The 14,470-nt window shown below is 45.2% G+C and overlaps 1 protein-coding gene across 1 annotated transcript in view; it reads right to left on the reverse strand.

The window, feature by feature from the left end:
• Positions 1 to 7,998: 7,998 nt before the first annotated feature.
• LOC144936408 (bile acid receptor-like) overlaps positions 7,999 to 14,470 on the reverse strand; it is a 74,841-nt gene continuing 68,369 nt past the window's right edge. The window contains exons 8-9 of the mRNA XM_078863457.1: positions 9,935 to 10,048; positions 7,999 to 8,569 (exon numbers count right to left, since the gene is read on the reverse strand). Coding sequence (XP_078719583.1) covers positions 8,331 to 8,569; positions 9,935 to 10,048 — 353 coding nt within the window. The 3' untranslated portion in view covers positions 7,999 to 8,330. The remainder of the gene's footprint in view (positions 8,570 to 9,934; positions 10,049 to 14,470) is intronic.

Below are 14,470 nucleotides of genomic sequence, written 5' to 3' on the forward strand. Positions count from 1 at the left end.
TTTAAACCCAGAGGGGCTGGCAGGAGCTAGGCCACGCCCCCCCGCGGTGACGTCAGCCCACGGAAGTGGCTACGGCGAGTCGCGCGGCTCGGTCACGCACGCCGGCCAATCCGTCGACTAAAAGCAAACGCGTTTATGGACGCCCCCTAACCTCTATGGGGAGGATACTTTTCTTCACTACAATTGTAATATGTAACTTTTTTTTTTTACGAAGAAATACGATTGCCTCTTCCTGAAGATATTCGCGTGGCTGACGCTGAGTGTGAAATCGATTTAGTGCCATCGAATTAAAAACATCCTCCATGCAAAAGGATTTTCTTTGCTGTTTTAACATCTTAACACCTGTTTTACTGCCAGAAAGGGTAAAACCTATTGTTATATTTTGTATCGAAAGTACTGCAGTTATACTGAACATGGTAATACTGCACTGTATTTGCAGTAGTGCACATACCAAACACATTCCTGCGGAGGGAGCTGGTAGGATCGTTGGGTTGCTCGGTCAATGGCCAGAGTCAACGGCGGCGTGGTGTATTCCGCAAATATGCACAAGCCGGCGTGAGTAGGTCAAACGTTGAGTTTTATCAGGGCACCACGGGTGACCAGCCCCTCCCCACCCAGCCCCACCCCTCCCACCCCCCACCCAGCCCCACCCTCCCCACCCAGCCCCTCCCCACCCTCCCCAACCAGCCCCTCCCCCACCCTCCCCTCCCAGCCCCTCCCCCATCCTCCCCACCCAGCCCCTCCCCACCCAGCCCCACCCTCCCCACCCAGCCCCTTCCCACCCTCCCCACCCAGCCCCTCCCCACCCTCCCCACCCAGCCCCTCCCCACCCTCCCCTCCCCACCCAGCCCCTCCCTTCACGATGGACGGACGGACACAATAATCCCCTGTGAGCTGGTGTAACCAGGAGGTTCCTACCAGTATAACTCGTTCGTCAATGACACTGCTTGAGAGCCTCTGGCCTCGCTATCTCGACTGAAAATAATAACCATGCCCTGAATGTGTCAGATTAAATGTGGTTGTTCTCTTTATGGCTGTGGCATTGGCAACTCTGGTTGTGTCATATATTGTACTAACTTTACTACCCGGCAGAGGTGTGGACTCGAGTCTGACTCGAGTCCAAGTCACATGAATTTGATGACTTGCGACTCGACTTGGACTTGCATAACAATGACTTTGTCCCACCTATGAGATGTGGACTCGAGTCATGTGACTTGGACTCGAGTCAGACTCGAGTCATGAATTTGATGACTTGCGACTCGACTTGGACTTGCATAACAATGACTTTGTCCCACCTCTGCTACCCGGCTTCGCCCGGGACTTGGATTCTTGTTTAGCATTAATTTCATATTCTCCTTATGTTTCACTGAAAAACCCTGAAATAATGGATGCTTGCAAGAAAGAAAAAAGCCGAAACAAATTGATTTAACTAAATCTGATGTTTTTCACTCAATGAAATTCAACCTTAACCCACTTATACGTAAGGGGCCGTCCATAAATGACGTCACGCGATTTTGGACAATTTTTTACCCTCCCCCCTCGTCCCATGGCGTCACAAAAGTCAAACCCCTTCTCAAATATGACGTCACAAAGCTTTGAACCCCCCCACACAAAAAAAACATACTTCAAATCGCTTCAAAATATTGTCATTGTAGTGCGTATTTAATGTGGCGCTGCACTGATGTTGTAGGAGAAAAATTTATTAAAAAGCATTGAATTAAGTGGAACGTGTTGTCTATATTCATTTAAATTTGCGAATTTTGATGTGACGTCACATTTCTCACCCCCCCCCCCCCGTCACACATCGTGACAAATGTCTGACTCCCCCCCCCTAGGTGCATGACGTCATTTATGGACGGCCCCTAAGCCACTTCGTTGAGCTATCATTTGTGATAGCCAGTGGGCCTTACCTGGTGAAATAAAATAATATTAGGATTTAATATCACGGGACTAATAGTTTACTATCCTTTAGATGTGCTTTCTAGAGCTCCCTCTAGTGGAAGTCATTTCGCGAGGGATGGCATCAGCAAACAATTGCAGGGCTGCACATTTACCATTTATTATCCACGGAACTTCTGGCAGGTGTCGATCTTCCAGCTCATCAGCAGAGCCAGGCTTGTTAAACAGACACTGTGTTCGACAATAAAGGTTTTTGTTGGGTTAGATCGTCTAAATATAAATGTGTTGTTAAACCCGCCGTCACACCCGACACAGCCAATTGGGAACGTTTATGACATGCTTTGGTTCTTTCGGTAAAGTCACGTAGATAGAAAGCTTTAAATCTAAAAATAAAAATAAGTCAATAAAAATAATAACAAAAAAACACTAATGTATACTGTCGCCTGGTTCTTAATCGGAGTGAGTGTACTGGCAGTTTATAAAGTAGACTGTAGCAATGGTTATTAAGCTGGGTGAGTTTACTTGACAGCCAAAACGTCACCACATTGTCACGCTTTGTTTTTCAGGGATTTTTGAGAATCTTAATTTAAAGCAAACTGACATCCATCGGACACAAAAACACATAGAATGTATGTTATAAAAGCATGCCATTTATTTGGAGCAATCACAAAAACAGTTTTTCTCAACAGCAATTGAGCAATACGTATGCAGTAAATAAAGCAATATTTTCTGTACCACAGTGACCTTTTTTTTTTACAAGAGAATGCCCTGAAAAATACTCATTTGATGGCTCAACTACACGATTCAAAATATCTCTAGCAGGATCTGCTGCTGCTGTGTTGAGCACTAGAAGCCTGCTGGTGCAATCACGGTGCTTTATTTGCAATATCAGTGGATATGTATTGCGCCTGGGATCTTGCACGCAAGTGCCAGGTAATGAGGAATACACTTTTATAGTTCAATATCAAGCCGCACACTCAAAACAAAAAAATGCATTTGTAGAATTGACTGGCATAGCAACCACAAGGAGAGGCATATTCCTTTTTTTTTGCAAATGCTTGAAATGTTGCATCAGCAGCCTAAGTGTCCACGAACATTCATTCTCACGAGAATGCCATTACCAGGAAATGTGCACATGTTTTGAATGGATGAAATCAGAATGCAGCCCTTGTTCTATTTGTGTAAGGATAGCCAGTTCTGCATGGTAGGTGGTGGAGGAGGCTGTTAGACTTGTCAATGTACTACGGGTAGTTTGCCGTACACTGCCTTTTACTGATACTTATTTTGAGTCGCGTTCGACAAAAGGGCTGAGGTTTACGGCAGCGATGCAAAGACGATGTTATGAATATTGCGCCAACATAGGCAAGCCAACAGGTACAACGAATCCTGCAAACCTCTCGTGAGGAGATCGAATACGCTCCACAGACAAAAGCCTTTGATCAATACAAGCAGGCGGGAGGTTGACGACGGGCGTTTGGGCGATGGACTGGTTTCCGAGACTCATCGATTAACATCAATTTAGGAAAGGAAATCTAATTATCTCTCACCCCAAGGCGAGGAAGAGCAAGTAATCACGCCTGCGATGTTTTCCTTTACATCTGCTCGGCTGTCTGCCTGAACCATCTGCACCACCTGCTTGTCCTTCTGCACATACCTACGACGTACACCTCAAAAGAGTAGCTGGACACATTGTGACAATGATTTCATGCTAGTCGATAGACCTACATTACGTGATATAGTATTTGGTTGCATATTTAGATCAAAAGCCGTGAGTCACGTGGAGAGGCGTTATGGGCATAACTGAAACGCCCTGGATTTTCTCTTCCATGTTAACCGTGAAGGCGAATGCCATCTCCATCAAATAATGCCCTTATAACGCAGTGAGATGTAGCCGTGGCCCATTGATCAGCACATGCTATAATGTTTCCTAGTGAAAGAGGATTGGCTCTTGGGCCTCAAGAGAAATTGGTTATAAGGTCAGTAAAGTGTCTGGCATAAGAGCATGGGGAGCTCTCTACACACTCAGAAATATTCTTCACTGCCAATGCTGAACTTCTGCAAGGACAATTTGTGCACTATTACGGAGAGAGAATGTGATGAACTGTGGGGAAATAAAATCCGAAATAATGTGTGAAATCAGAATACTGAAATAGTGGCCAATGAACGCGGGGCCAACAGTACTCATGAGGAATCATTTACATTCTCTGAAATGCTCCCAATGAAAGTGACACCATATGAACGCCATAAGAACGCACACTCATGGAGCAATCGAAGGTCCTAAGTAGAGGTTTGGCTGTGAATTGTAAAATGGTTGTACAGGATTAGATAGCAAATACACGAGGGAAACTGCAGTGGCGTAATAGTTCGTATACGAGGTTTGCAATCCAGAGGTCACCGGTTCATTCTCTATATGTGGCAGCTGAAACAATGGGCTTTTTTTAAACCCCGCTGCCTCTGTCCACCCAGCAGTAGGAACCAATATACCCATTCGTCAATCGGCAGGCTGCATGTGGTGGGGTAAAGTGTGGGTGTACGACCACTTGTTCTAAGATGTCTGGCCAGCATGATAGTGTAAGTCAGAGTACCGTCCAGTGGAGGGCATTTTTACAGCAGTCACATGAGCAAGCCATTGTAGGGCTGCACTTTTAACTTTTTATTTACATCTGGGTGCTAAAGAGTAAGGTTTACGCCTGCAGGTTTGTAACCATACAGATTCATGCAGATTGCCAGCAGTGGTACAGCAATTGTAAGGCCAGTAGAAAAAGTTGTGAAGCTGGTGATCTTTTAAATTGGCCTCCTTTAAAATGTGTTTCAATATTGTAATTGTAAATTAGTGGAAGTAGCTCAGGTATTCTGCTCCAGGGATGCAGACGTCACGACAAAAGTAACTTAGAAGAGTAAGTTAATTAAATGAAAGATCCATACTCTCTGTTAATTTAATACGGCAAAAACAACACACTGCGATTACGTAGAAATCAAGTAATTGCACTTATATTCATAAACGAAGGTAATAAAATATATATTACAGTGTTAAAAAAATAATCGGACTCCATAATTATACATTGCATATAAAACACACAGCTCATAGGTATGTATCGTGCACATTTGGAAACTATATTTCTTATAGCAAAATAGTTAAAAAGACATCGTAATTTTTTCATGACTCGCCTGAAAACTTACATTTTAAAGTTGACACTCCGAGAACGTGGCACTTTTCACGACACTCAAGACTTCCACGTTACCAATTTAACTGACAAATTCTTTGCAGATGTGTTTCATTTCACCGGAGTTAAATTCCCAACCAGGGTTAACATGAGTGGCGAGTGGTAATCCAAACCTGTCACGGTTCCCCTTTTTAACCAAACCGCACTGACCAGCATGGTGAAGAATGGTCAAACAAACCCCATGATTGAATGCAGTGCATTGACAAAGTACGATGAATTACGACTTTGTGTCCATTGAAAACTGCTTGCAACAGACTAATGTCGCAATGTCCATTTGACATTGATGTGGTTATTTGCCGCAAAAAAAACATTATTTAAATTCTACAGAGAAAGCTCTGCTCGGGAATATATTTGGGGAACTTGGAAAAAGTTCAGTAATAAACTACTTTCATTACAAAAAACGAAACCGCATGTGTTTGCAACTCTACTGGCACTGCCAAGGATGTGAATTTTCACACCGCTTAATCATTGCCCTGCTTTGAAAAGATCAGGGTACAAGGGATATGGATGATGAGTAAACAAAAAAACGTGTGACATTGCTTTAGAGTCATGAGTAAGATTTCAAAAGTAACTGGGTCACCCTGAAAAAACAGACCTACGGTCTTCACGGGCTACCATTTGGTTGAAAATAATAGGAACCAACCTACCTACTTGGGATTCTGCCATGGTGTCATGGTTAGCATGGCTGGGCTTGCAATCCATAGGTCGCCGGTTCAATCTCCTAGCCCGGCAGGTGAAACAATGTGGTACATTTGTTGAAAGCCCTACCTCTATCCACCCAAGAGTATGAATGGGTACACCGCAGTCAGATGATTGGCAGGTCATGTGCGGTAAGGGTAAAGTGTGATTACCCCCACCTCTTCCAATATAACTGGCCAGTGTGGAAGAGTAGGCCAAACACCTTCTAGAGCGGTGTTCTTCACACATTTTCAGAGGCGGGGTGGGGCACTTTCGCCAATAAGACATCATCGGTGTGAGGGTCGCCACACCGCATGCAAGGGGTTTTTTCACATTTGCGTATTGTCAGGGGCCGCACGCTAGGGGCCGCACTAAAGGCCGCCAGGAGCCACCAGTGGCCCCTTGGGCCTTGTGGAGGCAGTTCTGCCCGGCAACAACGTGAGCGAGTTTAGTCATGGCAGAGCCGCACCCTTATCTCTGTTAACCTACCTACTGACGTGACTTAGCTATACAGATTGAACCAGATTGTCACCTTAACAGATGATCATCAAGACACATTGCTAAACGTGCTAATGTAATGTCTCTTTCAGCAACAATGGGGCATATCGCCAAAAACTATCAGTTTGGGCCATTTGTTTACGATAGAAATCAGGTATTTGATATTTACAACACACCAATTAAATCATGTAGGTGTAGATAAACATGGATAAGCCAAAATATGCAATGTTTTAGTATTACATTAATATTTTTACTGGTTCACCAGATATGTGTATGCAACCTTAACTACATTGGAAAGCTATACAATAGAACAAGGGTAACATAAGGTACAATTTTAATTATGACAACAAAATAACATCTACATTTGATTTGTAACATTATCAACGCCACTTTTTTACATCTATAAACGATATGGTACAAAAACATCAGCAGCAACTGCCATTTACTTGAATGTGGATGTGAAACCCACCGGATCTGTGCCAGGCTTGACGCACTGAGAAAGTTGCGTACGGTTGATAACGATATGTGGTTGGTAGGTCACGGCAGTAACCCGTGTTAGGGCATTGAAGGGCAATAATGCCCCTTTGTTTACTCGGCAAAGCCTCACAATAATCATACATCTATAATGTTTGGCCAACTCCATAACGATGGTGAGGGTAGTGTGGTTGGCAGAGTTAGAAGCCTCGAATCAACCTTCAATCAGTGGGCAGTTCTTGGTTCTTTCGGTAAAGTCACGTAGAAGGGAAGTAATAAAAAAAACATAATAAAATAATTCTCACGACGTTTCGGCCACAACGCATGCAGCCGTCCTCAGGTGAAGACCAGGTCTGACACTGTCTCCCCGACAGACCTGGTCTTCACCTGAGGACGGCTGCTTGCGTTGTGGCCGAAACGTCGTGAGAATAATTTTATTATGTTTTATTTTTATTATTTTATTACTTCCCTTCTACGTGACTTTACCGAAAGAACCAAGAAGATGAATCCCTGCAGTCACGAAAGCTTTAAATCGAAATTCAGTGGGCAGTTGCTAATTCTCCTTTGCTGCCCCCATGGTGTGGAATTGTTTTTCTTCTGACATCTCTAATGTGGACTCCCTGGCCCTCTTCAAGTCCAGACTCAAAACGTTCATTTTTCATCCCCCCCGCCCTCTGTCCTTGACCGCGACTGTATCTTTCCATCAAAAAATACATATGCCAATTATTTCCTTATAGTGCTTTGAGATGACGTCGTATTTAGGCCCTAAAGCATATACATCCAATTCATATTACAGTATGTTGTACAATTCGGATGGGTGAGATTTAATTGGGAAAAAATGCATCACAATTAAAGAAGACAGTCCCACATACCGCTGTTTTTTATTGCTCTCTTTCCTGTGTGTAAGCAAAACAATTCAGCAGGGGGGAGGGGAGGGGGGGGCACTGTGAGGTGACAGTTTGTCCACAGCAGGGCAAATGAAGAATAATTGAGAGTGCTGTGTGCGCTGCCACACACGGAAGACAATGGGACCCTTGGAGATTCTCCTGATCCAGCCATTGGTTCAGTTACAGCCTGAACCGATAAAATATATATTTCACAAAATGTGTACAATATTCTGCCTCAATGAATCGAAAGGGATTTGAAATATTTCGCGAGGTAATGGGGGGGAAAATGTTTGTTTAACCCACAACAAACTTTGTAAAAGAAAATTCTGTTCGGACAGTTAATTTCCGAGTCGTAAATAATTCAACGGCATGTCTGAAGTATTATTGCTGCCGTGACCATAAGAGAGTGGCATTGTATCAAATAACGTGAGCGCCTTCAATAACGCAGAGCGACCACGGCTTCCACTGTCTAGCGCGTGTCACCGTCACCGCAGTCGCACATTCACGCCGCACCGTGCACACGTGACGACCCCACGTTGTTACACTTCAATACAAAACGTATAAAATATACATGTAAGCCAAATTCTGGAGAGTGAAAAAAAAAACTCGGCGGACGAGGAAGATGAGTGGGATACAAACGATCGAGCGAGTGGATCTTGAGCAGCTGGCGTCACTGGATGTCCCAGATCTCGCAGAGCAGCGGAGTCAGCTTCTGGTCCTGCAGACGCCAGGACATGAGCACCTCCGAGTGATTGTGGTTGAGCGTCCGCAGCTCGGTGAGCTTGCCCACGAGGCGGGCAAAGTGCTGGGGGTCCTGTCGGTGTTGCTGCTTGGACAGCTTGTAGAGGATGTCCAGCAGAGGCTCCTGCAGTGACTCGACGAGGCGGTGGCCGCGCACGTACGGTCGATCTGCGGGGAATGGAAGTTTGTTTTTTTAATTGGCATCATTCGGTCGACTGAAAAGATCCACGCCCGTTTTCGTCGCCGCATCTTTTCACCGACTCTAGAACGGCTGCGATCGGCGTCGTGTTGCGAGACGAAGGGCGGCGCACGTTTTGAATTCCCCCATGGAGAAGGGCATCGCCTAGTGTCTGCGGAGCGGACTGTGGAAGGTGATATCACTGAGGCACTTGTTTGAGATCATACGACTGCGTCGGCTTTTGCGGTGGCGCTGCTGTATAGCTCGCAGAACGTGGAGCGAAATGTCGGACGTCATGCCGAACAACACGCGGCACATCCCGAAAACGCGTCAGAGTACCTCTTCTTGGTTCTTTCGGTAAAGTCACGTAGAAGGGAAATAATAGAATAATAAAAAGAAAACATTATAAAGTAATATAATAATATATAGAAACGTCGTGAGAATTATTTAATAATGTTTTATTTTTATTTTTTTATTATTTACCTTCTATGTGACTTTACCGAAAGAACCAAGAAGATGAATCTCTGCAGTCACGAAAGCTTTAAATCGCATCAGAGTACGTCGGAGATCCCTTCAAGTGCTCCCTCGGCCACGCCAGAGTTCTGCACCAGAGGTCGCAACCGGGAACCCGATACCCGTACCCTACCCGATACCCGGCTACCCGTACCCGGCCGGGTACGGGTACCCGTTTGCGACCCTGGTGCGGCCGGGTACGGGTACGGGTAGGCCGTGAGTCACTGGTGAGTAACCGTTTGTCACTCATTTCGGGTAGGGAATGGGTACGGGTAGGGAACGGGTACCCCTACCCGGCCGGGTACGGGTACCCATTTGCGACCCTGGTGCGGCCGGGTACGGGTAAGGAATCAAAACCCCGTTTGTGACCTCTGTTCTGCACTCCCTTTACACCTGTGCTCGCGAGAAATGTTTGTTTCATAGAAGTTAAACTGACATTTTCGATTCTCACTGTCGGAATTAATTAAGTGGAAATATAAATTAATATTGATTATTTTTCTGCCTGCGGTCATTCGTGGCCAAGCTGAGACCATGAGCTCATTACACCTGAGAAACAGTGAACTTGCAGCTGGTTACCTGGAGGCACCAGCACAGTGCTCTGACCAGTGACAAACCCGGCCACCTCAAGTGTTATGCGTTGACTGACTGATATGACTGGAAGATGCACCAATTTCTCGCCCCACTGTGTCATCTCGCTGTGTTTTTAGCTGCCCGGCGCTTTGCCCGTGCTGGTCACCCACCCCTTCGTGTACCGTTCCGGCCTTCATAGGTGCTCGCTAACAGCACTTGCCCCTACAGTCTGTCAAGGTTATGCGGGGGATCTTTGTCTTTTTTTACAGTACCTGCTGAAAGAATGGCGGTCGCCGTTAACAAAGCGTACTCTGTCTCCGTCGCGTTGAGATCTCCCATGCTGCGGTAGAAGATGAACATGGGCTCGATGAACTCCTCCGCAATATCTGCCAAAACAGAAACGCTTTAATATACCAGGTGAAGCCCACTGAGCTATTAGTTCATTTTTAGAGGTCACACGTGATGGCTTACCCCACCGGCTTATATGATTACATGTGGGAATTTGTAGTAGCAGCCAAATCAAGGGGCCGTCCATAAATGACGTCACGCGATTTTGGACGATTTTTACCACCCCCCCTCGTCACACGGCGTCACAAAAAGTCAGACCCCCCCCTCAAATATGAGGTCACAAAGCTCTGCCCCCCCCCCAAAAAAATATAAAACATGCTTCAAATCGCTTTAAACTATTGTCATTGTAGTGCGTATTTAATGTGGCGCTGCACTGTGATGTTGTAGGAGAAAACATTTATCAAAAAATCTATTTCATTAAGTAGAACGTGTTGTCTATATTTATTTAAAGTTGCGCATTTTGATGTGACGTCACATTTCTCAACCCCCCCCCCCCCCACCTCGTCATACATCGTCACAAATGTCTGACCCCCCCCCTCCCCAGGTGCGTGACGTCATTTATGGACGGCCCCTAATATAAATGCATGTTTCTAAATGTGGAAGGAAAAGACAGAATCAGAATCTTTATTTATCCTGGAGAAACCAGAGGGCCCAGAGAAATAGCCCCATGACCACGACAGGGAGAGAGCCAACATGCAAACACCAAATATACAACTGGCATCGTCAGGGTCCAGGATCGAAGCCACGACCTCCTGTATACCCAGCGAGGAAGAAAAAAACATCTCGCCGAAATTACAGTCTTCATGTCATACAAGGCGATGCGTTGATGCAAACTGCAAAGGAGCATAATTTATTTCAACACCCCGATATTGCGCATTACTCAACAGCGCGACAAGGTGATGCATCATTGCAAATGTGCCATCAATATGTCAGAGCTTAACACTGTTTGCATGAAATTTAAATCAGGACTGTGACATTTCAAGCGGTCTATTTCTCGTCCATATTATTTGTCTGCGATGTGCACTGGACTTTGGGCATCGCCACAAGACAAGCGCTTCTCTGGCATGAAGATTATTTAGCACAATTGACACACACAAGAGTAGTGTGCACATGTCGATGTGTTGTAGGCGGATCCACCATATTGTCTGGATAACAAGACCCTGCAGAATGTAAGATACATCCCACATGTGTGATCTGAAATACAGGGGAATAAGTGTGTCTCATCAACCCCTCATTTTAAATGATTGATTATGGATTAGATATCGTCAAAATGAGAGCTCCATATATCACAAAGTAACGAAGTCAACTGAAGGAAAAACAAGAAAAAACAGAACGTTGAGGAATCCCAGACGGACAACATCACTCACATAGCCACCGGCATGTTGTCGTCCAATGTAACATTTTTGGTCAGATTCTGACTTCAACCAAATACACCCAATCCCCCAGTCCTGCCAACACCCTGACCACCAACTCCATCCAACCCCCCATTTCTGCCTATCGCCTAACCTCCAACAACTCCACCCAAACCTTCAGTCTTGCCCAGATCCTGACCTGCACCAATTCCTCCTGGTCGAGCGGTTACCCCCGGTGAATCCCCGGCACAAACGACCCAGACCTGCTACAATGTGGATGACACAAGCAGACATCTGACCCAGCAAAGCCCTCCACAGCAGGCGCAAAATCCGGCCAACCCCTCTGCTAGACATGCAGATGCCTGCATAGGTGGATCGATGCGGACATGCATTCCGGCCTACCCCCTCACCCCTTCGTAACACCCTAATTCAATTTCGATTTAAAGCTTTCGTGACTGCAGGGATTCATCTTCTTGGTTCTTTCTTGTGAGACAGTGTCGCCTCGACAGACCTGGTTTCACCTGAGGACGGCTGCTTGCGTTGTGGCCGAAACGTCGTGAGAATTATTTTATTATGTTTTATTTGGATTATTTGATTACTTCACTTCTACGTGACTTTACCCTAATTCAACCCAAAAAACAAACGCCGTGCTCTCTTCCAGGAGACGGCTGCAGGGTGACTCCTCTTACCGACAAAAGGGCTTTGATGATAAGATTGTGTCACACCGATCAGAGGAGTTGGCATAGCGTTACAGTACGTGGATGACAGGAAAGGGTCGATAAACGTGGTACGTATGCAAGCAGTTTCACTGTTTTACATATACAATGTATGCCAATGGCTGTAATAGGTGTTGTGGGCAGTTTGAGGGCAGCACAGCTAAATTTATTTTTGTTCTATACCCCGACTCCCACCTCGTCTTCAATCCGCACTGACCAGAATGGTGAAGTATGGCCAAATATCGCTCATGGGCTGTACATGGTCAAATATCCTTCACGGGATGCACATGTGTATGATACAAATCTAATGTACTAAATGTCTTACAGCACTATATTTTAAAATATATATATCATTGTACATTTGTTTATAACTTGAAATATTGCTCATAACTTGCGTTATACATTAATTTGATAATATAGTGCACACAACGGGAGAGAATGCTGCTGGAATTCGCTTAAATTACAGGCAGTTTCGCATGCATAATGCAGTAGTTGTTATGGTTACCGGTGCGGGATTCCCTGTCCACCTGGATTCTGCCGTAATATTTCATGGTGTCTAGAAAATACACGGACGCTGATTTTTTGTTTTTTTTAAACAAGAAACCCACGCGGAATGGCTTGGGATGCGTCTCCAGCAAAGGTTCGAATCGCCGTTCGATGCATTGCTTGAGGTTAGCTGCCCACCGATTCTCAAGAATTCAAGAATTTAAACACGGTCCAGTGTGTTTGTTCGGCGCGATGTGCGATGTTTCGCTCCACGTTTCTGGGAGCTGCTTCAAGAACGGGACCGAGCTCATGAAGGTATGGTTTTGCTGTTTGTGGTGGTGAGATGTTAAACACCTCGCCTGGTATACAAGGAGAGCGTGGGTTCGATGCCGACCCTGACGCCTGCTGTATATTTGGAGCTTGCGTGTCTCTCTCCCCCGTGGTCGCATGGCTTTATCTCCAGGTCCTCCGACGTTTCCCTCCACATTTAGAATCAAAGTGCGTTCAGAGTATTTGGCTGCTTTAAACGTCCACGTGATAAGCCACTTTGTTGGGCTATCATTTGTGGGCAGGTCGCTTCTGAAAAAGAGCTCTGTAGGCTCAATGGATCTTACCTGGTCAATTAAAAAATTAACCCGTAAAAACAAAGTTTTTCACTATAAATCCTTTATATGCGTGGAGGCTAGAGTCTCTCGTCCTCTGGCTTGAGATGGCTGCCACCTATGGGTCAGATGATTGCCTGCCACCATTAAGCAATTGGTAATTAAATATAATTTATTTTTTCCTAAAAAGTGTAAAATTTTGGAAACATTTTTTCACGAAAATAAATTGTCACGCACAACGAGTCTGTGTGCAAAATGTCAGCTCGATTGGATCACGGGAAGTGGGTTAAAAAACGACCGAAAGATTTGCACGGTCGTAAGCGCGCAAGCAAGCAAGCAAGTGAACTTAATATAAAGGATTTAAAAAAAAGTTTAAATCGTTATTAGTTAAATGATGAGCGTTGGTTTTCACACGCCCGTATCTTAACAAGTGCAGCTGTTGGCGTTGTGCTCGATGGGCAGAGCGCTAATCGATTAGCGGTCGATTAGCACGGCTGGCTACGTACGGTGGGAAATAAGATCAACATACACACATGTGTCACAAATGTGAATATCCTCATGTTGCAACTAGATGTAAAGAGCTTCCGTTCAATGTAAAAACGGATATTGTTTGGATGAAAGGAGTTTCCGCTTTGCTTTTGTTTCATCAGAGGCGTGAACTCACAGACCAGGATGAGTCTCGTTCGCAAGTGATACAAGCCTGGAGGTTACCAAAATGACCAAAAGCAAAACAAATAGCAGCAAGGAAGCAAATATAAATCAAAACAAACACAACGTGTGTCTCATGGGGAATTGAAAAGACATCCGCCCTGACCTGATGTAGCCGTACATTTGATGATGTTTTAACACAAAGGCTTTCGCGACTAATATCATCTATAATACAGGGGAGGGGGGGGCGGTTGGCTTAGATCGCGTAAATACAGGTGGTCCCCGACTTACGATGGTCCGACTTACGATATTTCGATCTTACGATGGCGATAGCGATTTGACAAAATTGTAAAATATATTACATTTCGCGCGGCAGGAAAACGCAGCAGCGTACGAGGTACGATGCTGTACGTTGGGACGCTGCCAGGATGTTCTGTACGCATATAGTTTATACAGTACGGTACTGTAAATTGCTCTGTTTTGCTAAATTATCACCATTCTTTAAGACTCCTGGGTAGGCTAGGCCATTTTCGACTTACGATATTTTCGACTTACGATGGGGTCGTCGTAACGCATCTCCATCGTAAGTCGGGGACTACCTGTATATAATTGTGTCGTTAAACCCGCCACCACCCGACACAGCCAACTGGTAAGGT

Source organism: Lampetra fluviatilis, chromosome 16 (assembly GCF_964198595.1).
Source record: "Lampetra fluviatilis chromosome 16, kcLamFluv1.1, whole genome shotgun sequence".
Lineage (NCBI taxonomy): Eukaryota > Metazoa > Chordata > Hyperoartia > Petromyzontiformes > Petromyzontidae > Lampetra > Lampetra fluviatilis.